The sequence below is a fragment of the Vulpes lagopus genome, chromosome 4 (genome assembly GCF_018345385.1).
Source record: "Vulpes lagopus strain Blue_001 chromosome 4, ASM1834538v1, whole genome shotgun sequence".
NCBI classification, from domain to species: domain Eukaryota; kingdom Metazoa; phylum Chordata; class Mammalia; order Carnivora; family Canidae; genus Vulpes; species Vulpes lagopus.
Genome location: NC_054827.1, coordinates 37,238,616 through 37,263,042, shown reverse-complemented (window position 1 = coordinate 37,263,042; position 24,427 = coordinate 37,238,616). Strand labels below are relative to the sequence as shown.

The 24,427-nt window shown below is 44.7% G+C and overlaps 1 protein-coding gene across 13 annotated transcripts in view; it reads right to left on the bottom strand.

Moving 5' to 3' along the window:
* CSGALNACT1 (chondroitin sulfate N-acetylgalactosaminyltransferase 1) overlaps positions 1-24,427 on the bottom strand; it is a 256,586-nt gene that overhangs the window by 4,720 nt on the left and 227,439 nt on the right. For all 13 annotated transcript variants that reach the window (XM_041752350.1, XM_041752352.1, XM_041752349.1 and 10 more), the window contains 3 exons: positions 23,144-23,245; positions 8,818-8,996; positions 7,931-8,025 (listed from right to left, as the gene is read on the bottom strand). In XM_041752350.1, coding sequence (XP_041608284.1) covers positions 7,931-8,025; positions 8,818-8,996; positions 23,144-23,245 — 376 coding nt within the window. The remainder of the gene's footprint in view (positions 1-7,930; positions 8,026-8,817; positions 8,997-23,143; positions 23,246-24,427) is intronic.

Genomic DNA, 24,427 nt, shown 5'->3' with positions numbered 1-24,427 from the left:
GCCACAGCAGGTCCCCACCCACCAGGACTTCTCTATTTTCTGCCTGTGAAGTTTGGCTCCCTTTGCTCACTGCTCATCACAGACTGTGTAGCAGGGGAGGAGCACCAGCGTCTCCTCCCAACTTGCCCATGGGCTGACTTTTCTGCTTCCGTCAGATCCCTCAATTCTTTGAGCCTCTACTTCCTTTCCTTTAAATGAGGTGGTTGAGGGGCACCTGGGTGCCTCAGTCCGTTAAGCATCTGACTCCTGATTTCGGCTCAGGTCACGATCTTGGGGTCGTGGGATTGAGCCCCCTGTGTGGGGCTCTGTGCTGGGCATAGAGCCTGCTTGAAATTCTTCTCCTTCTCCCCCTCCCCCTCCCCCCAAATAAAAATAAAAAATTAAGGGGTGCCTTGATGGCCCAGTTGGTTAAGCATTTGCCTCAGTTCAGGTCATGATTCCAGGGGCAAGGGATGGAGCCCAACAAGCAATCAGCTCCCTGCTCAGGAGGGAGTCTGCTTCTCCCTCTCCCTCTGCCCTTCCCCCACTCATGCTCTCTGTCACTCTCTTTCTCAAATAAAAGCAATCAGTCAATCAACCAATCAATCAGGAGGTTGAACTAACCCTCGCTAAGGTCTCTCCCAGCTCCCAAACATCTATCCTCACTGCTCTTCCACCTTCCCGAAGCTTCTTGTCTCTACCACAGCCTCAACTGTCCTCCATAAATGGCTCGTGGCAGAGCTGTGAAATTAAAAATTCTTTTGCTTTGTAATCCATGAAACCATCTCCTCTTCATGACCACCCGCACCGAGTGAATACATACGCATCAGGGTTTGGGGAAGGAAAATGAGGACCAAGAGAGATTTTGTCAGTGAGTCCCAGCAGATGTGTTCCAATTCCTCCTCAGAACAAAGGCCTGTTATACAATATCTCCCAAGTGACAAGGTAATTTCATTAGTATCAACTGGAAAGATTTTGCAGGGAAGGAAAGTTTGGGAAAATCTCCATTGAGTCATTTTTTAAAAAGAGTTTCTGTTTCATAGCAGGTACACACGGTTTCTGTTGCAGCTAATGGCTTAATATCCTTTCTGCTGGTCAGGACGAAGACCAGTCCTCTAAGCTTCTGGATAAACATGGAGTTAAGAGAAGTGCCAGTATCCCAGCTTCAAGCATCTGGCTGAGGTCTGTATGGAATCTAAAAGAGGAAGGCCAGGGCTTGGGAAGAAGGACAAGAGGGGTGGCAAGAGGTGGTCGCCCTGCACCCAGGCTGTGGATGCAGCACCCAGCAAGGCTGGACAAGGTCAAGAGTGACCCTCACCTGGGACCAGCGGGACAGACACAAACTGATTTACCAGCTGGGGAATGCACTATATAAAAACTTCCTAACTGGTTGGCAAGCCTAAGAAAGCCACTATCTGAAATGCTCCTTGAAATTTAGCCATTGGTGGAAACCAATCTGATGGCACCCACAGCATATAACATCAGGGCAAGCCCGAGTTCACTCCTGACAGGCTTTACCCCCCACAGCTGTGCCACGTCACTGGCATCGTGCCCTCAACGAGTAGCCGAGCTGGGAGTGAGCGCTCTCAAATGTTTATCAGATCACAGCATGTTCCAATTTAAAACCCTGAAGGGGCTTTTATTGCATTCTCACTAATACAATTAGAATAAAACCCAGGGAAAACCTCTGCCCTGTGAAGGTCCTACGTGACCAAAGCCCCTCCTGCCTCGTCCAGCTCACATCCCCTCACACAGTCTCCTTCTGTCCTGCCCCTTGGACACACCAGACTGGCAGGTGTCTGAGGCTAGACACTTTCAGACCCCTTTCCTGGGTCACCTTTTCTTTGCTCACCAGTGGGCTCTGGTCCAACATCACTTGTTTAGAGCAGTCATCCTGGCCTCGTCAGCCAGGGTCAGCAGCCTGTACCTCTGTCACCACCGTGTCACTCTCTATACTGTCACCTGCTTTATTCTCTCCATAATACAGCTTTCTGAAATTATCTGGTTGATGCATTTGTTTCCTCTCTTTTCTGTGTTCACCAACTACCACTGGTGAACATAAGCCCAGGGCCTTGGTCTGGTTGATTGCCTCCAGATCACTGTCAAGTACATATCAGGTACTCAGTAAATGCTTCTCCAAGAGAGGATGAGGAGCAGTCTTAGGGCAGAGAGGGCTTCATGCCAGTGGAAACAGACATGGATCACATAAGGAGTTCTTGGGTGAGTCAAGAGGGCCCAGGGATTCTGGTGGGAAAATTCAGAATCATGTGGCTTTGGACAAACGGACAGAAATGTTTTCGCCTTCCTGGGCTCTAAGCAGAGGGCTCTGCTGCTTAGAGCCTCCGCCCCAAGCACGAGAAGCTCCACTGCTCTATTCAAGCTTTGAAAAGATAGATATACACCAACAATGTTTACTACCACAGAGGAGGAAGAAACTCTCAGATAAAGATCATAAGTCAAAAGAAAAACATCTCCTTCTCTCCTGAATTTCGCCGATCTGTTTTCAAGTGCTATCCTGACTCAACACAAGGTCTTTTGAGGACTAGCCTCCTCTCAAGTCTCCGCAGCCCCCTCCCCTCTCCACCTTAGATCTCAGCAGAACACTGCAGGGCAGGAGCATAGCACAGCACAGAAGGACAGCTGTCAAGCCTGCTCTCCCACAGGAAGTTTCCAGACCCACACCTCTGTGGGTGATGCATGTGACAGGGCTGATTATTTTCTATTGGGACCAAAACACAAAGCACAGACCAGAATCTCTCCCCAGAGATGTGGGAAGACAGCCACCCTGCAGCTGCAGGGGGACCCAGGAAGGCGGTCAGTGCCTGTCGGTTTAATGGTGCCGATGGTTTAATGGTGCAATCTGGGCCCTGAAATAAAATAAATAACAAATACTCAAGCAGAGTATTACCTCTAAATCAAAGAGAGCCTCCCAAGAGCCAAGGCTGTGTTTGCCCAGGCTCACACTCACGAGAAACACCTGTTGTATGTGGCCCTGCAGTCGGCAGGCCCCACGCTCAGAGGCTTTCCTCCTGGGTTTAATGTTCTCGAAATGCTTAATAATTCCTGCACCGGGGCCCTGCACTTCCACTCTGTACTGGGCCACACGAATTATGCAGCCAGTCCTGCCTGCAAGCAGCAGCCACCCTGAGCTTCAGGCCTTCAGTGGCTGGGGTGGGTGCCCCCGACCCTGCATGATACTTCCCTTACCTGGGCACTGGGGGAGTCTGGATGGGGGTGCAGAGGTGGAATGACTGAGCCCGGACCAACACCAGGATTGCTGTAACCGTTTCTATGTCTTGAGAAATAAAATTCTGTGGAGGCACAGCTTTCATAGAATTGGTCTAAGAATGGACTTGAATGCCACCTCCTCCAAGATCCCTGTTAACCCACATTTTCCCACAAGGCTTCTTTTACTGGTATCTGCTTAAAAGAATAAGGTATCTTCTGGAGGGTATCATGCTGGGGGAGAACTGTCCAGGCTCCCTCATCTAGGACTCTATACCCACGGCTGGATTCCACTCTCCTGGAAGCACTCCAAGGCCTAAGAACACGTGGCTGCCATGCAGCATCGGCCTTGGCCCCGTCTTCATCACACAGGGCCACCTTCGCTTCCCAGTGTCTCACTCAGCAATCCCAGCAAGTGACCTACGCCTCAGTGCAGCAAGTTTTGTCTGCGGAACGAGCAGTCGTGCCCCTGTGCCTCACTGGTGGGTCCATACAATAAGGCGGGCGCAGTGCTGGCTTCTGACAGGCTGCAGATGGCACGCATGACCACTTGTGGTACCCAGTGCTATCTGTGTAAGAGCAGACCAAAGGATGGACTCTGCTCAGTCAGCAAGTTTTAGAAATGTAAACTGAAATGCAGATTAGTGGTAACATACTTCCTGGAAGGGGTGGACAGGGAGGGTACCTGGACTCAAAGAGGGTGAGGACAGGACTCAGTGTGCTGTGTGCACCCTGGACAGACAGGCACAAAGTCGCTGCACGGAAATGCTGGGTGGGGTGCACAGCAGGCTGAGAGGTCACGCCCCCCCAAGCCTCGGAGGGGAGGCGGTGGCGACAGGGCCTCTCGGGGCAAGGCCAGGGCACAGACAAAGGCAGAGAGGCCAGGGGTCTACTTTGAGCTGGCGCCATGCGCCAGATGCTGGGGTTTGCAGACACATGCTCTGTCACTGGTTTCCAAGTCCATGTGGGGGAGCACTTAAAACCAAGGAGCCATCAAGGCTGGCAGTGCTATGCTGGGGCCGGCAGGGCCAGCTCCCAGACCTCACCCCACCTCGGTGTGCAGTGACATCGCTCTGGGCCTCCACCAGGCCACAGGAGGGTGGGGGGGTGGAATCACTGGCAGCATGGAACACCGTGCATCAGGGCTTTGCCTCCCCTCTTTCCAGAGGGTGGGTGGTTAAACATTTACTAGCTGGCTTTAAGCCAGACAAGATGATTTAAAATGGGATTAATCTATGTTTTGGAAATGTATCTCTGGCAGAGGGGGAAGGAAAGGCCGGGTGTCCGGGGAGGGAGAAGCTCTGCAGACAGAAGAGCTGGATGGGTACCAGCATGAACCAGGTTGGAACCAGGAAAGTGGAATGTCTAAAGTTAATAATCATTTAAGTCAGAGTCAGTCCTTTCTCTCTGAGTCTTTCTACATAAAAATATCAGCAAGTTTTATCTCAGGTTTACAACTCAAAAAATTAAATGTTAGCATAAAATCCCATGATTTCACATACTTATTATTAATGGTCTATACTCAAAAGTAAAGAAACAACTAGTCTGAATGCCCCCCCCCACCCTACCCCCGAATGTGACTTCTGGCTTTAGTCTGAAGACAAAGTGTCACAGCAGAGCCACTGACAGGCAGTGACCAGCACAGGGACTACTGAGGTCACACTCGCTGGGCTGCGCACACTTGTCCTGTGTTTGCATCAGTGAGTACTCTTCGTTATGGCTCCATTCTGGATCTGTGTTCTCCCTCCACCTCGACACTGATATTCCAGGGTGGCTCTCAAGAATATCTATAGATCTGGGCACCTGATCTGGCTCTGTTGGTGAAGTGTCTGCCTTTGGCTCAGATCATGTTCCCAAGGTCCTGGGATCAAGTCCTGCTTCAGGCTCCCTGCTCCACGGAGGGCCTGCTTCTCCCTCTCCCTCTGCCTGCTGCTCCTCCTGCTTATGCTCTCTGTCACATAAAATCTTAAAAAAAAAAAAAATATCTGTAGATCTCAGATCTTTCATGACTGAGTCAAAATGAACCGTTGGTAGGAAGTCTTTCCTAACTTACCATGTCTAACCATCTTGTTTCAATGTATACCTTCTTAGCACCTACACATTGTTTCCATTAAATTAATTTCTGTAGCTTGATGTTCTCCTTTGGAATTTTTGTCAGATCATTTCCTTTATATTTCAGCCCTCATCTCGATCCTAAGCAAATCTGCTTCCACTGCAGTAGGGTAAGGAAATCTTGCTTTCAACCTGAGTTCTGCTACTAGCTGGTTGTATGATCTTGGGCGAGTCCATAAAAACAAGACAGTAAAGTGACCTCCCCAATCACGTCATACAAAACTGTTTCAGTTCCTCTGATTCATCCAGAACTTCCAATCTAGATCTCTGTAGGCAGCAAGTGCTCAAGAAATGGCTCATTCAATAACGAACATAATCAACACTTCCCTTGTAGATGAAGAACCCCCTGTGTCTCAGAGACAGCTACTGTGTTTCTCTGGACTAAGCCATCATGAAGACTGAACCCTAACATATCAGATTTATGTGCTCTAGGAAAGCTCTAAGGTGTATTTAGAAGTAACTGTCAAAGGCTGCAGGATAATTCAGAGGCTCTAGCTGTGGACATAGAGACCTCAGTTCTGTTTTGTTTTTAAAACTTATTTATTCATGAGAGAGGCAGAGACACAGGCAGAGGGAGAAGCAGGCTCCCTGCAGGAGCCCGATGTGGGACTCGATCCTAGGACCCTGGGATCACTCCCTGAGCCAAAGGCAGATGCTCTCAATCGCTGAGACATCCAGGCGTTCCTCCGTTGTTTCTGCTTGACTACTAATTCTAGGGATCTCAGAAACTGGCTTAACCACATCACACGTCTAGTTTCCCTTTGCACCTGCTTCTCTGCAGGAATGGTAATAAAAGGATAAAACTTTTAAAGTGTGAAATGAAAAGAATTCCTTGCAAGCAAATAAGATCTTTATGAGTTTGAAGTCGAAACATTAATCATATTTGATGTCAAATGTAAAGAAGTACTTTATTTAAAACCAAAGGAACTTACATTCTGATTGGCTGAAAGAAAATAAATCCTGTATTCTTTTTCCCCCTCCAGCCCTAATAGAAACTTAGAACTCATGGAAAGGAAACAAGGTGGTCTGTGTCTTGACAGAAGTGATATCATCCTAAGGTAGACAAAAACTGATTCTTGGGGAATGAAAAACTCTGACGGTGCTGAGATATCCAGCACACATATACATATGGTTACGTGAACAGATCCTCGGTCTATCTGTGGTAGTGGAGTTTCACTGCAGGACGAGAGAGCTATATGATCACGGTACTGGGCAGCACAGGCCAAAGAGAAACCACGCTGGGATGGGCGAGGACTCAACCTCATTCAACCTCAGGGAACCCAAGCTAAACCTTCTAGAAAAGATCCCTATATCAGCCAGAGGTTAACTGGAAGACGGGGCTACAGAGAACAGGTTTTGCTACTTCTGGAACCCTAAGGACCGAATCAGTCTGCCAAAAGAATCTCAAAGAACACATGTTTTCAATGAAGTCAATTTACTCTCCCGTTGCACAGAAGCCTGAGAGACAGGTTCTCTCACAGCTTCACGTTCGCACAGCGGATTTCCCTTCTGTACCCGAAGAGGTACTCAGTGGGAAGAAACATGGCTTTGCCTCAAGAGGAGACACAGACACTCAAGGTGATGAAGAGCAGACAACCCAAGGTCAGACGCCTCCTGACAGTCATCCTGAGCTGGAACGCAGCTTTAGACAAACCTAGTTGATACCTCTGCCGGGAAAGGTCAGAGTTCAAGTTGGGGATGACAACAATAATGGGGAATTTTGTCTCAAAGGGCGTTGCCTACCTGTGTTACAGAGACCCTCTTCTGGCTTTACCACACCTTCCCGTGGCCCACACTGCTTTCTCTGGACTCAGGGCCACCACCACCGCCACCACCAAGACCACTCAGCATACAGAGATCCTGGGGGGGCTGTGTGGTCCCACTATCCACCACCTGTGCAGCCAAGATTTTTTTTTAAGATCTTATTTATTACAGACAGAGAGAGAGGCAGAGACATAGGCAGAGGGAGAAGCAGGCTCCCTGCAGGAGCCCAATTCGGAACTTGATCCCAGAACCCCAGGATCATGATCTGAGCCGAAGGCAGATGCTCAACCACTGGGCCATGCAGGCGCCCACCAAGATTTCAGCACAGAAGCCCCTCCAACGTTCCTCTAGGAGCCAGCTTGCTGGTGACCATGCTTCAGAGTGGCTGCCATGTGTGGGGATGAGGGCACTGATGGGAAGGGTCCTGGGTCTGGTCCTCACTCCCCCATTGATGTGCTCACTGGGTGACCTGCAGTGAGCCACCCCCTTCTACTTCTGCTTCCTAGCTGTCACCTTTCTTACCTGGGAGGGTCTGTAATAACAAAGAAAAAATGTGCTGCATCCATAATGTGATAATACTAGTTTCTAAAAGCCATAGAAGAAAACTATGAAGGTGTGAAATTACCTTTCTGTAAGGTACTGTTCCTACTTATTTTCCACTTTTAAATATTACAAGCACTTTTAATCAACAAGACACTGGGACCAAAGGCCAGAACGTCTGCCAAATTTAAAAATTACTGTGGGAATCAATCCACAGATTTCCACTCACCTTTACTCATGGTCAGGTGCCCCTGGTAATGAAAGACAGGGAAGAGAGCTGCACAAAGGCACCTGCGGGATAATTACTCACCAGCTGCTGCTCCAGGGGAGGCACTGCATCGTGATGGCCGTATATTATGCCAGGATTGTACTGACTGAAAAGGACCGGATAAAATACCTTCTTCCCTGCAAACCAGAAAACAAACATTCACTTAAAGCAAAGCTAGTAGGCTTGTTCACTCATATTCAGCCCTCTGATAATCCCAGATATTCACATCCACTTTTTCTTTTCTTTTCACTCAGCCATAAAACAGATCTCAGCAGTCCTACACAACTCTACCACAGACTCTCTATCTGTAGCACAGAAGTGGCATGCAAAGTCCTGACAGATGGGGGCTCTGGGGAGCAACTGAGCTGCCCTGCCAGACATTAACCCATTAACTGCTGCCTTGTGGGATTCTGAAGGGTGGCCAGAAGGGCCAGGGTGACTTCAGGCAGCAGTAGATTTAGGCACCCCAGGGCATTTGCTCTTTACCAGTTTACACCCAAGAGCGTCAATGATGTAACAGTGGTTATCAGCTGAATACTAGCCTGCTTACAAGTCAAACTCCAGGAGAATGGTTTTCTCCACGTGGATTCTTTCTGCTCAGATCCCTGCCTCCCTCAGTGTCTGCCCATGGCCACTCCTTTCCCTTCAATCTCAGACAGCTTTCCAGCCCCCATCATCCCCACCATGCCCTGTCCTGTGGATGTTCACTAGAGCCCACCTCCCAGCTGAACATGGAACAGGGGTCCTAGACTTAGGACAAAGCATCTCAGGATTATGGGGGCCAACAGTCCCACCCTGACATCAAAGGAGAAATCAAACCAGATGATTTTCCTTTTCTTGGGGTAAATTAGGCCTGTTCAGAAGCAGGACGTCAGAGGGAACCATGAAGGAGTGAGAGGAAGGGAAGCGTCGAGGCCAGAGACCCATACCTGGCTGCGTGTTCAGCCTGCACGTGTTGAGGAATTCAGAGGTGAAGTAGATATCGACATCACAGAAAAAGAGAAGGACGTTGCTTCCTTTCCAGAAGCGGGCTCCGACATCAAGTCCCTTTCCCCGAGAAAACTCTCCATTCAGTTGGATGAATGTGAAGTTCCTGAAGTTGGCAGCTCTATGAGGGAAGAACATAGTCATCATGTGCTCATGTGCCCAGGTGGACAGAGCCCATCCACATTGTCAGGTATCTCTTGTAACTGTGAGGGTACAGAGACTAACAGAGAAGATATAGAATGAGCCAGACTCACTGGAAACTCACTGAAATTAAAGGTACCAAGAACACTTAGTGAAGCTTGCTTTATTTATTTATTTATTTATTTACTTATTTATTTTTTACTTAGTGAAGCTTTAACACCAGCTAACTTCTTTCTCTAGCAATTTCCCCACAGTGAAAACTGTATCATTACAGCTAATGGATATTTTGTGTGATCGAGAAATTTGAACCAGTGGAGGCGAGGTCAATAGGACCCAGGACAACCTCCGTGCCTCCTGAGCCACCTGAATGACACCACTGGGCCAAAGACATAAAATCACACTGGAATAGCCCCTCCTAGTATCTTCTCATCTGTATGCAACTCAAGACCAGGCATGGTAGTCTTGATGAATGTCTATCCCCAAAGAGATTCAAGCCTGGACTCCTTCCCCACCTTCAGATAGAGCAAGAGAGCTTGGTAGGAAAAATGACAGACTTGGATGTAGATTGATAGGGCCATCCCAGACCTGGCTCTCCTATAGATCAACTCTGTTATCTATGCAATTCCATGAATCTCCTGGAAGCTCCGTTGCCTCATCTGCAAAATGGGAATAATGACACCTTCCTTAACTACCTCGCAGAGTTATTAGTTGGATAAACGCTGCCAAGAGCACACGTAAGCATCAGCTCTCGCTATCATCAGCACAGGCGAGGATTCCCAGGCCTCTGGTGGTAAAGCCAAGCAAGACATTTCTTCATTTGGCTCTTCTTTTCCTGAGACACCAGAACTTTCTGAAATGGGTGAGCAGAAATTCCAGGAATTCGCGTAGTACATAGAGGGACAGGAACTGTCTTCGGCCAGACACAATCAGAGAACTCCTTTGAGTCCTATTCCAGCTCTGACCCCTGCTCATGAGCAGGGGGCCTGGTCTGTGGCAAATTCCTTCACCTCGCACTTATGCCATTCTTCTCTTCATAATGGCTCCCCTGCTCATCTTTTCTAATGGCTAGTAGTAGGTTCCCTTCTCAATGTATCTCAAGGCTCATACTCTCTGGGCACCCCCCACCCCAGTCTGCAGGGATATCTGTTAGCTAATTGGCAGGGGGACAGGACGGGCATGCCCATGAGCAAGGACCTCCTCACTCAGGTTGTGACTCCTAATTCAGGTGCCTCCTCCAAGATGCTTTCCAGGATCTACCATCAGAGAATTCAGATATACAAATGCTTTACACGTGAACAACAGCAAGCAAGTTTCACCAAAGGAAGAGGAGTGCAGTTCCTTAACAGGCTGTGTGAAAGGAACTGCCCAGTTTCCTTCCTTGAACGGTGTATGGTTCTTTGTGTCTACATATCAAGTTTTTACCAAAGTTCAGTCACGTTGAATCCCAAGAATACAAGGCAGAGCTAGAAACTGAGGTAACGGTGTCACAGATATGACAAGGCTGTCAGGTACTGAGTACTGAGTGATGGGTAGACCCACTGAGAACTACAAGTTTAGAGGGCAGAGTGGTACTTTCATGTATACATTCACCCATTGTGCAAATTAATCTGGGTGATTCCATCCCCAGATTCCCAATTCCTGGCTCAAGCTGCTGTGCTGGTGGAGGGCGGGGAGGGAGAGGATGGGGGCTGGGCCTGTCTGCCCTTTCAGGGCCACCAGAAAGAAGGGTGGGGGGAACACCGTGCCTAGGACTTGAGATGGCCTTCATCTGGAAGAACTTTTTGGAAAAGTCTTCTAATAACCATCTCTAGGATGTTTCCTAGGCTTCAATGTGTTACTTCTAGAGAAAGAGAATTCGGGACACTAAGGGACCCTCTGTGTGGCCCCAACGTAAAGGCAGTCGGCCTCCTTTCTCTTCATTCAGCCTCTCCACAAGGATGAGGCCATCCACGTCACCTCACATCCACTGCACTACTGTCAGCGTGGCCCAGGCTGCACAGGGCGCTGTGGGTGCATGGCACCCGGCTCTGCCCCTTGGGGCCAACACAACCCCCACCCCCCACAAAAAACCTGCCCCACCAGCTCTGCAGGCCTCCCCTTCCTCCAGGAGAGGGCGGGCTCGCGGCCGCCAGGAGAGAGTGTGCCCATGGCCCGCCTCTGCGCTGAAGGACTCACTGACATGAGTGCAGGGAGGCTGGATGGGGACAGAGGCACCGCTGGCCCGGGAGGCACCATGCGCCAGTCATAGGTGTTGGAGAGGGCCCAGGGCCGACTCTGTCATCTGTCTGTCGTTCCCAGGGTGGCAGCCAGGCCGCTGAGCTCAGCTAGGATCTGTAGATGGACCACAGCACTGTCCTCCCCTGAGCAGCCCACCCAAGGCACTTCCTATAACTGCGCAGCATCTGGAGGCAGCCCGTGCTCTCCTCGTTGCTGTCAGGAAGGGCCTCTGATAGTTACCAAGCATTCTCTAGCAAGAAAGGGGGCAGAGCTGGAAACACCAGAAAAAGAATCGGAACCACTTTACTTCCTCTCTTTTCCAGAACAGAGAGACTAATCCACTGGTGAACATTTGGGCCTGGCCTTGTATACCATCCTCTCATCTCAAACTCATCAGCACCAGCTCCAGAGCACAGGACGCCAACAAGATGAAGAGAAAGCGGCTTCTGCATGAGAGCCAGGCCCCTCCCTCACCACGTCCCATAGCCATTCAGAAAGGTGGCTCACTGGGCGGGGGGGACTGGCTCTCTAGGCCAGAGCACCCCTGCTCCACAGCATCGTCGGAAATGTGTCTGAAGAGGCTGTGAGGCCGATGTAAGAGCAAGGACACATTTCAACACAAAACCCTGACTCGCCCCAATGGGGTCTGGTGGTGGGTCTGGGAATGTGCCCAACATGGCCACGAGGCTGTACATCCCACAGACGCAGGCCACCAAAGTGCACAGGCAAGGACCCTGTTCTGTCCTTTGCCAGAAGATGATCACTGATGGTGTGCCATGGCTGGGGCCTCCTGCCTCTGCTCGGGGTCCCTTCCTGCTATGGACTTTCTGAATCCACTCCAGTGAAAATCCAGCTTGGTCTTGACAACCCAAGTCAAGTGTCACCACCTCTCCCACCATGCTGCAAACTGAAGTGCTCTCTCTGCCCTCCTAGGCACTGTGCCTCATTCTCCCTCGTCTCCCCTGTGCCCATGCCTTCCTTGCCTTTGCCTTACAGACATGTACCTGGTGACCTAGCAGGCTGTAAACCCTTGGTGGGCAGGATCTTCAGAGATTCTCTGGTACTCTGCAGTAACTGGCCCACATGGGGACGCCATGGATGATCAATAAGCCTCAGATGAATCACAGGCTAAATCCCTGGGGAAGGCTTGGGTGTATCTCAGACCTTCGCTATTGGGGGGCACTGCTCAGGGCTCCTCCTTCCCTCAGGTACAAGCAGGGGAGGCCCCCATATATCAGCAAAAAGTCTCTAGCCAATAGATTGCAAAGAGAGAAACCCATGCTTTTAGAAGGATGGCAAATATGTAAATCACAGAAAAAAAGAGAGCTGAGAAAAATGAGATACAATTTGGTTTGAGACACTTAATGTATCCATACAAAGAAATGGGACACTTGGGAAAAAAAAAAAAAAAAAGAAATGGGACACTTGGTGGCACACCTAAAGTAACAGCCTGGGGAGGGAAACTGGCCTTTTTCATTACAGAATGAGGACACCATGTCCTATACTATGTCATTTCCCACTGACTCAGAATACATAGCTCCAAAAAGGCCCCCATGATTACTCACTGTTCTTCTTCTCTTCTTGAATTGTATTATTGGCTGATGACACTCTCAAGTTTCTCATTCAATTACCCTCCTTTCTATAGTAAGTCTGGTGCACAGGGACTCCTCCAAGTTATATACAATCATGCTGCTAGCAGTTATAATGACCTCAGAAAGCCAATGTTTCTCCTGGAGATTTAATTTCTCTAATTGACTTGCATTTCCCAGAATTGCTGAATTGAAAATGATAAAAGATCTTGTTGTCTAATATGATCTATTCTCATACAGACTTCTTCCCCACCATTACAAGGAAATTCCCTGGATGTGGCACTTCCCACAATAACCCTTCACTTAAAAAAAAAAAAAGAAACTTTAAAAATTTACATAAAAACCTATATTACATTCAATGTATAATTTAAGATTTTAAATCTAACAGCTTTAAAAATCGAAATCACTTGAGTTCTTACTGAAAACACTTGAATACTATCAAGAATTTAAAAATAAACAGATTCTCAGGCAGCTTGTCTTAGTAGGCACTTTAAACAATTTAGAACTTTCTAGATTCTGACCTTATACAAGCCAGCTTATACAACTCCATTTTAGCAAGTTTCTTTCAAAAAGATAAACAAAATGGATAAACCTTTGACTGGACTATCTAAAAGAGATTTGAGGGCTATTACTCAAATTAATAAAATTATAAACAAAAGAGGAGACATTACAATTAATGCCGCAGAAGTACAAAATATCATCAAACTACTATGAACAGTTATATGCCAGCAAATTAGGTGACTTAGAAGAAATGGATAAATTCCTAGAAACATACAACTTACAAAGACTGGATCATAAAGTAATAGAAAATCTGAATAGACCAATAAGGAGCAAGGAGATTGAATCGATAATCAAACATTTCCCACAAATAAAAGCCCCAGGACCAGATGGCTTCATGGCTAAATTCTACCAAACATCTGAAGATGAATTAATGCCGATCCTTCTCAAACTCCTCCAAACCATTCAAGAGGAAGGAACAGTTCCAAACTCATTTTACAAGGCCAGCATTACTCTGATACTGAAGCCAGATAAGGACATGACAAGAAAATTGAGGCCAATCTCCCTGATGAATACAGATGCAAAAACCATCAACAAAATGCTGGCAAACCAAATCAATACATTAAAAGGAGCAGACACCATGAGCAAGTGGGTTTCATCTCTGGGATGCAAGGATGGTTCAATACCAGCAAATTAATAAACATGATACACCACATTCACAGAATGAAGGATAAAAATCATACAATTTTTCAATATTTTATTTTCAATAAAAATCATCTGATATTTCAAAAGATGCAGAAAAATCTTTTGACAAAATTCAACATCCTTTCATGATAAAGACTGAACAAATTAGGTATAGAAGGAATGTCCCTCAACCTAATGAAGGCCATATATGATTAACCCACAGCTAACACTGTACTCAACAGTGAAAAGTCAAAAGCCTTTCCTCGAAGATAAGGACCAAGACAAAGAGCCCCACTCTACCACTCTTATTCAACACAGCACTGGAAGTGCGAGCCAGTGCAGCTTGGCAAGAGAAAGAAACTAAAGGCATCCACATCAGAAGAAGGAAACAAAATGATCTCTGTCTGTAGATAGCATGATCTCATATATAGAAAACCCTAAAGACCAAAAATCTGTTAAAACTGATAAAGTTCTAGTTTCAGATTTCAGAATACAAAATTACATATAAAATCAGTTGTTTCCATACACAATGAAAGAGAACCTAAGAAAGTAATCCCATTTACATCAAGAACTATACAATAAAAAGTAGTGAATTATGGATACATGCTACAGTGTGAACGAATCTTGAAATCATCACTGGAAGTTAAGAAGCCAAACACAAGAGGTCATGTAGGATATGATTCCATCTATCTGAAATATCCAAAATAAAGTGAATCCCTGTTTTTTCAAATGCCTTTTATGTGTCAATAGAGATGGTCACAGAGTTTTGTGAATTATACTGAAGGAGTCTTGTATGTTGAGTCAATCCTGCATTCATTCCTAGGTTAAGTTTCACTTCATTATGATGTACAATCCTTTTTATATGTAGCTGGATATAGTTTGCCAGGATTTTCTTGAGGATTTTGGCATCTATATTTATAAGAGACACTGGTCTGTAGTTTTCTTTTCTTAATATTTATCTGGTTGTAGTATCAGGGTAATAGGCTCTCATAGAATGAATTGGGAAGTGTTCCTTCCTCTTCCAAATTTTGAAAGTCTGTGAAGCATTGGTATTAATTCGTCTTTAATGACTGGAAGAAATCAGCAGTGAGGCCATTTGTGCCTGGCCTTATTCTTTAGGGGAAGTTTTCTTATTACTCTTTCAATCCATTTACCTATTATAGGTCTACTGAGAGTTTCTATTTCTTTTTGAAGAAATACTTAATTTCTACCATGTACAAAATTGTACATGTACAGGATCACCTCCATTCCCTCTCCTTTCCTTTGTATTGTTATCGTATTAAAATGATATCCTTATGCACTGTGTCTGTCAATACAGTGTCGATTTATGATCCTTGTTTTACGCAGTTATCTTTAAAATAAGAGAAAAAAAGAGTTATAAACAAAAAACACATTTATACAGTATTTTATATTTCCCTACAAATAGGGAAATGCTTACTTTTACTGCAACTGTTGATTGCTTTGCAAGGATTTGCATTTGTCTAGTGTCCTTTCATTTCAGTCTTCAAGGATCCTTTTCATATTTCTTATAGGGCAGGTTTGCTAGTGATGGAGTCTCTCAGTTCTTTTTTATCTGGGGATGTCTTAATTTCCTCTTCATTTATGATAGATGGTTTTGCTGAGTATAGAATTCTTGGTTAAGTGTTTTTCCTCCAGCACTCTGAATACACCATCCCACTTTCTGGCCTCTGTTGTTTCTCTTGAGAAATCAGCTGTCAATCTTATTAAGAATTCTTGGTCCCAATGAGTGCTTTGCTCTTACCACATACAAGATTCTTTCTTGTCTTCTCTCTTTGTGTTTTAACTATTTGATTATGATATGTTTACTGTGGATTTCTATGGATTTTTCTATTTGGAGTTTGTTGGGCTTTTTAGATGTGTAGATTCAGATTTTTCATTAAGTTTGGGAATCTGGGGCCATTATTTCTTCAAATATTTTTTTCTGCCCCTTTCTCTCTCTCGTCTCCTCTGGAACTCCTACTATGCCTATACTGGCATGTTTGACAGTATCCTACATGTCTCTGAGGTTTGTTCATCTTCTTCATTCTTTTTTTTAAGATTTGTTTATTTATTTATTTATTTATTTATTTATTTATTTATGATAGACATAGATGGAGAGAGAGAGAGAGGCAGAGACACAGGCAGAGGGAGAAGTAGGCTCCATGCCAGGAGCCCGACTTGGGACAAGATCCCGGGACTCCAGGATCGCGCCCTGGGCCAAAGGCAGGCGCCAAACCGCTGCGCCACCCAGGGATCCCCCCCCCCTAGTGAATTTTTAACTTTACTTACTGTACTTTTCAACCCTAGAATTTCTATTTGGTTCTTTTCTTATAACTTCTGTCTCTATTTGGTAAGACAAGGTTCTATTTGGCAAGACTTGATTCTCATGCTTTTCATTAGTTCTTTAATATGTTTTCTTTTAATTCTTCAAACATATTTAATATAGCTGACTTAAAGTTTTTGCCTAGTAAGTCCAACACCTGGGCTTCTTCAGGGACAATTTCTTTTCTTTTCTTTTCTTTTTTTTTTTTTAAGATTTTATTTATTTGAGAGGGAGAGAGAGAGAGAAAGAGAGAGCATGAGCAGGGGGAGGAACAGAGGGAGAGGGAGAAGCAGACTCCCCTCAGAGCAGGGAGCTTGATGTGGTGTTCAATCAAGTGACTCCAGGATCATGGCCCAAGCCAAAGGCAGACACTTAACTGACTGAGCCACCCAGATGCCCCGTTAGGGACAATTTCTAATAATTGTTTCTTTCCTGTGCATGAGCCATACTTTTTCTTTGCATATCTCATAACTTTTTGTTTAAAACTTAACCTTTTCAGCAATGTAATGTGGCAATCCTGGAAATGAGAATCAACTCATTGTTTATTGTTGTTCTTTGTTGTTGTTATTTGTTTAGTGTCTTTCTTGAACTAAATCTGTAAAGTCTGTATTCTCTGTTGTGTGTGACAAAATGACATTCTTGAAATTCTAGAACAAGTAAGTCTCCAAATCTTTGCCAAGGGATTTTGTGTATCTTTCCCAAGGCCCCTTAAGGGCCTGCCATAAACACTCAACCAGGCAGCTGACCACTTTCCTTAGCCTTTACTTCCTTCTTGCATAAAGCCTCAAGGTCAGCCAGAGTTGAAAAGCTAAGGCCTGCTCGTGTCTCTCCCAAGTTTGTGCACAGCCCTAGCCCTGAACATGGCCTTCTAGATCCCCAGGAATGTATTCGAGCTTTTGAAAGGCCCAGAGGAGCTCTTGCTCCTCAGCCTCCCCCTTTAATTTAAGCTTTTTGGTTAGTCTTTTGTTTGGTCCAACTCTTATCTATCATCTCAGGCAGCCACAAAGTGACAGACTTCCTATAATTGTTTTTTTGGAGGAAAGGCTATTTCCACTGAGAGAGCTCTGAGTTAGGTTAAATAAAGACAACCTTGTGAGAGGAGTCTTCCAGAAAACCCCACACAGGTCAAATCATGCCATTTTTCTGGGAATTACACTTTATAAGAGCTCCCGCCTCGGTAGCCCCTGGTGGTTGCCAGGCCGTGGCTCTTGCTGAGCTTGTGCACTACGAGATTCCAAAGCTACTGAAGGAAGAGCTAAGGAGAAGGTGGGAATAAGGCAGGTGAAAGCTGCACAAAAAATCAGTCATTTTTCTTGGATAAATACTTCCCAGATTACTGCAAGCTTTGTTTAATTTTCAGGGTTCTTAAACAGTTGATTTGGACCGTGTTTAGCAATTTTCTCATTGCTTTATTATAGAGTATTTGCAGAGGTCTTTATTTTACCATTTTTGCTGGTATCACCCTTCTTTAACCGTTGAATTATATTCCAATATATAAACAATATCAGTTAATTTTTCTCATAATCTATTTTCCCAATATTTTCATCTGGAAACATTTCAAACCTTCAGAAATGTAAGACACTATAAATATCCACATTATCTTTCACCTAAATTTACCAAGTGTCAACATTCTGCCTGACTGCCTGCCTGGAACCATTTCAAAGTTAGTTGCAGACAGCACAACAGCTCTACCCTTGAAGAGAAGTATCTCCCAAGAATCAGGGCACTCTCCTTTATAACATTAAATAATATAATAATCACACTCCGGAAAGTTAACATTATTATAATACTATATGCTATGTTCAAATCGCCCAAGGCACAATTTAGAATACCTAATACAGGTACATCTCCACAAAGAGCAGAATCTCCACCAAGCAGAACCATACTTGACCCCTCTGGCAAATGCCAGGTGGCAGGGCCTTAGGCCTGAGATGCTGCCTTAATCCACAAGATGCCTCCCAGGGTCCAAGATTCCTTATCTTCTTGGGAGGGATTTGCTGTACTGCTTTTTTTTATTTTAGCGAATGAAAGAGTATCTAAAAATTACGTAAGAAAAAAATTAAAACAAAACAAGAATACTGCTCAAGTTTAAGAAACAAATTGAAGGAAAACAAACTAGAATAAAACCTTTCCGCCAAATATGCTTCTGGAGGTCCTGATAAAATCTTCCTGAGGGTACATGTCAAACAAATCCTTTCAAAGAGGCAATGAAATGATGACACACACCAGAGCAAAGCAGGTCCCCAACAATACATCTAGAAAAAAGCCCTCTTATGTCACATACTTGCAAAGACAGGGCAGTGTCTCATCTCTAGAACTTTGATCTCAGAGATAATACCTCTGAAAGATGCCTTTGTGTCCTTATGATTGGGCAAAGATGAAGTTGCAATGTGGTAAATGCTAACTCATGCCGATCTGCCTACCTGTTATAATTTTTTAAAATTTCCTGATACATAGCTCCAAGCAAATGTCCTACCTAGGCCAGTGTTTCTCTGTGTGGGCCATGGGCCATCCCCAACAGCATCACTCAGGGGACTCATACAAAGCTTCTCCATCTCAGGGCTACTGACTCAGAATTTCTGAAGCTGGATCCCAGGAATTTGCATTTTAAAAAGCACCCTGGCTGTTCCAAGGCACATTTATATTTGAGAATCATTAAGCTAGGCTTTAATCTGAGATTTTTTTTTTTTTAACTTTTATTGGTGTTTAATTTACCAACATACAGAAAAACACCCAGTGCTCATCCCGTCAAGTGTCCACCTCAGTGCCCGTCACCCATTCCCCTCCAACACCCGCCCTCCTCCCCTTCCACCACCCCTAGTTCGTTTCCCCGAGTTAGGAGTCTTTATGTTCTGTCTCCCTTCCTGATATTTCCCAACATTTCTTTTCCCTTCCTTTATATTCCCTTTCACTATTATTCATATTCCCCAAATGAATGAGAACATACACTGTTTGTCCTTCTCCGATTGACTTATTTCACTCAGCATAATACCCTCCAGTTCCATCCACGTTGAAGCAAATGGTGGGTATTTGTCGTTTCTAATTGCTGAGTAATCTGAGATTAACTGCAGCTTAATACAGAAAACTTTATGGAATAAGAATCAGATGCTGAGAACTGATTTGTACTGTTATCCATGGCAGTGGTTTTTAAATATTTTTACTGCAACCCTTACAAAGGAATATATTATACATCATGACACAGTAGATACACACACACACACTCTCTCTCTCTCTCTCTCTCTCTCTTACCAAACAATATTTATCCTTACTACTTCTGATGCATGCACCCTGATATCTTCTATCCTATTTTATTTCAATCTTTTGAAAACACTGGACATAACCCACTAAAGCTATTACACAACCCTCTAATGAATCACAAATTGCAGTTTCCAAAACACTAATCTACAGCCATCAACTGGAATGTAAAGCTCAACTGAGTAAACATAAATCTAGAGACAGAATGAAACATTGCACATAAGCCAAACTAGATTTTTAAAAGATATTCTTAACATACATACATTTGCCTGGACTTAGAACAGTTTAATCACAATGCTGGTATCCTGATGAAATAAATTATCATTGAGGCTGATTTTAAATCTTATGACTTTCAACTGACAATTATGAGTTTCAGGAGGGATTACACTGGAGTGAAAATGTGATGTCATGTTAAGACCTGGAGTATTGACAGTTAACAGCTGAGGCTCAGATCCTGGCTCTCTGATATGGTAGGGATGGCAGCCTGAGTAACCACTTCTCCAGCCTCAGTTTCTTTGTCTATGAAATGGGATTAATAACAACACCTATCTCATGAGGCTGCTGTATTAAACAAGATAATTCATGTAAATAATGGTTATTATTATTGTTCAAAGATAAGATGCATTTGCACAAAAGTTTAGCTACCCTAAAAGAATGATAAAAATGACATTTAAATAGGGCTTATAAGTTTTCATATAGATTACTATGAGTATAAATATACTGTGTATGTGGTATTATCTTTCTCTTTTTTTAAAGATTTTATTTATTTTAGGGAGAAAGAGAGACAGCAAGAGCAGGAGGGGCAGAGGGAGAGGGAGAAAGAGAATCTCAAGCAGACTCCACGCTGAGCACAGAGCCCAATTCACAGCTTGATCTCGGGACCCTGAGGTCATGACCTAAGCTGAAACCAAGAGTCAGATGCATAACTGGCTCTGCCACCCAGGTGCCCCTATCCTTCTCTTGATGAACAAACACTGGATGTTTTCTGAGTAAGGCACTAAACTAGATTTACAAAGAGCCACGTAATTTGGTAGTACTTACTATGCAGTTTATAATCTAGTTAGGAATAGACAAATTATATGCCAAGTGACAAACAGAAGAGATGCTGACAGCAAGTACCGTCTGAGTCCAGAGAGAAGCCTGAAGGTTAGGAAGAGCTCCAGAGTGGGCACTCGGGTGGGCACGGAAGGGTGACGGTCTGAGTATGTAGAAAGGAGGATGGAGAGAACACCAAGTGGAAGACTATGACGGGAGTGAGGACGAAGGGGCAAATACCACACACTCCGACCCCCCGGCCCAGTTTAGCTGTGAACTGGAAGCCATCAAGATGAGGTTACAAGTTAAAGCAAGTCTTGCTAGGAGGTGAGGGTAGTAAGTGATTAGGAAGACTGATGTGGAAGGTGGAATGGTAGGGCTGCAGTGTTAAGTCAGGCCTGGCTGCAGAGGGTGGGCCATCCCTGCTCTGGTCAGAGCAACACCATGGTGGGGGTAGGACACCCCCAAGGCATCAGAGATATCCTGCACGTATCCCCAGTTAGCAAATGAGAACATGGACACAGAAGAATGGGGTTCCAGTTCGTTTTGCCAGAGTTAAAGCACTGACTGGCCCACCGCGGCACAAAGTTCTCAGTTATGGGTAGATTAATCTCTGGAAAATTTCCAAAATTAAGTAAACGATCCCTACCACTGAAATGATTTCTACTTTTTTTGTTCAGATTCTCTTCATTCTTTGCTCAGCAAGCAACCTTCTGATCGAGAATTGACACAGAGAAGAATGCCTTAATAATAAGAGTCCTAAATCTTCCAGTCACTAAAAAGGATATTTCCCATAACCACACTAAACTGGCCTTCTACTTGGCCTTCAGACTCATGTCAAGCTGGTTATATATATCAGAAAATATCTTTTAAAGTGCTCAGACTCAGGAGGACTGAATTTCTCAGTTCTGATTGCAGTTTAGAATCACCTGGATAACTGCTTCGGGATGGGGCAGCCCCCAGGGTGGACCACTACTTTCTCAGACAATGACTCTTAATCCTGGTTGCATGTTGGAATCATCTAGGAAACTTATGAAAAAAAGATCCATGCCCAGGAATGGATACTTTGAGAGATGCTGGAACCTATCCACTGGGCAGAGGACACGAATTCTAATAATTCCTCGTTCTTAAGCAGAGATGAAAAGGATATTTGCAATGTGTTGGATTTGAGAGTCTCTATTTCACTTACATTTAGGATTTTCAATTATTCTATTCTCTTTGATCTCCCTTTGATAGGGGCCTAGATTTTAAGCTGTTGCTAGTTTTAAGTTCTGAATTCCATATTCCTTTAGCACAGAGAGGTCAACCTTTTCCAAAGGACTGGAGAGTAGAGTTCAGGCTTTACAAGTCATATAGTTTCTGTCACAACTACTCAATTCTGTTGCAGCACAAAAGCAGACATAAATAATATATAAACAAATGAGCATGCCTACACTCCAAAAAAACTTTGGGTTTTGTTTTGTTTTGTTTTGTTTTGTTTTGTTTTGTTTTGTTTTGTTTTGTTTTGTTTTGTTTTGTTTTAGAGAAATAAGACCAGCAGACTGCTTTAGAACATTTAGGTAATTCTAATAAGCATTCTGATCTCATGCCCATAGATACCAAATTAGTAACAAAGTATGAAAACAAATACAAAAGTGCACTCAATCTTATATTCTTAACCTTTGACTATCATCCTATTTCCAATTATCAGAAACTCAGAACAGGGGGCCCTGTTTATATTTAGGCCATATGGATCTCTTCAGGCCTTTTCTGCCACTGAGTACTACTGACGCCCCTCCAGGTTTCACTTACAGAGAAACTACCCACCTAATTGCTCAAGTGAAGCCCTGCAAAGCTCCCTTGCAGAGTGGTGGTACCATTCGGGCTTCCTCACTAGCAGAAAATGCCACAGATATTTATCAAATAAATACTTTTTAATTTATTTGGGTAGCAAAGAAAATCCATCTGTGCTGCTTTCATTTACTCCCCCATGCAACTGATCAATGGCATATAAATATACAACCCTGAGTCTAATGTTTTTGGTTAAATAATTTCTATTCAACTGAGTAGGTTTAATCAAGGATCCCATTCCAGCCATCACTTCTGGCTTCCTCCTAATCTTTCAAAATGCATCATGAATGCAAGTCAAAAGAGTAAGACTATTTGCTAAGTGGAGGAAACCCAAGCATGGATATCACTCAGCCGGAGCTCATTGCACAGATGCACTGTCCCTAATTCCCATTCTGTGACGTAAAGTCTCCAGATCAGCAGCACTGAGACAACACCCAGTCACACAGAAGCCCAAAGAAGCCTGTGCCCCAACCCTTGCACCTCAGGGCAGTTCATCTCAACTGTCAAAGTCAACACGGCAAGGACCAGTGTCAGGTGGGTGGTCCCCAGGGAATGGGGGACACACAATTCCTCCTAGCTCAGCAAGTGACCAGCTGACCGCCCATCTGACCCACAGAAGCCGAAGTGTCAGCCTTGGACATGTACTCCTGAGGTCGGTTACTATGACTCCTCATTACAGCTCCACATTGTACTTACTTGGAAGTGTTTTCAAGTATTCCTTTGACCTCATTCATTTCTTCCTTCCCAAAGTAAACAACGGTGAGATGAATTCTCCCATCCTGTTGGATGCACATCTCCCTAGAAAGCAAAACACACATGTGTCTGGTCCTGTTTTCACAACAACATAAAAGGTCTAATAATACCTATTTTGTAAAGTGCAGAAGGTTCTTGAAGCAAACTGAGTGAACTGCCAGAAAAGCAGAGATGGACACCAAGATGCTTCTGGCTTGTCATCACAACTGCCTGCATTTGTATTGGTCTTACCAAGAAGACAATGAAATGGAAACGTGCCAGCCTAGGACATGAAAACACAGGTGCAAGAGGACATGGGTCCAATCTGCCACAGGTTTAGCCCATGGGCCCACCTAGTGTCATGAAAAGGGCACTGGGTCCTTACCTTTCTTTGCCAGAAGTCTATTTAGGACAGAAATTCCATTTTCCAGATAAGAAAGCTAAAGTCCAGATAGGGTGAGGCTAGCATCTCTATCTATGACCTTTCTTGTATCTGCCCAACATAAACTGTCTTAAAAGCTGAATGAGGGATCCCTGGGTGGCACAGCGGTTTGGCGCCTGCCTTTGGCCCAGGGTGCGATCCCGGAGACCCGGGATCGAATCCCACATCAGGCTCCCGGCGCATGGAGCCTGCTTCTCCCTCTGCCTGTGTCTCTGCCTCTCTCTCTTTCTCTCTGTATGACTATCATAAATAAATAAAATTAAAAAAAAAAAGCTGAATGAACAAAGGTAAGAAGACATTGTTTCACGTAGGACTCCAAGAGCCCTTCCTTACACCTGAGGGGATGGTGAGGCAGGAGCCAGGTTAGGGCAGCTCGCCCTTCCCAAGCAGACACAATCACCTTCACTGCCCCCCATTCCTCCTCTGTGACTCAGTATCCAGGTGCCTGGCACTCATGCTGTGGGGCCCTGAAGGCCCTTCAGGGGTCCGACCTCTGGCTCTGGACTGGTCCAGACCTGCTTTCTCCACCACAGCTGATTTATGTATCCATGTCCTGTTCTCTGAACAGTTAACACATACACTAATCTGGTAAAATACTCTGCTGAGGGTTTACCACATAGACATATGTAATATGTGCAAAAAATCATGTATAGATATGCCTATATGAATGTATATGTGAATATACACATGTGTTTATGTGAACATGTGTGTGCACATATGTGTGTGTGCATAGTTTAAACAGGAGTTTTCTGAAAGCAAGTTAATGAGAGAGTCTACTGGTGGAATAATATTTTGTGATATTTTGA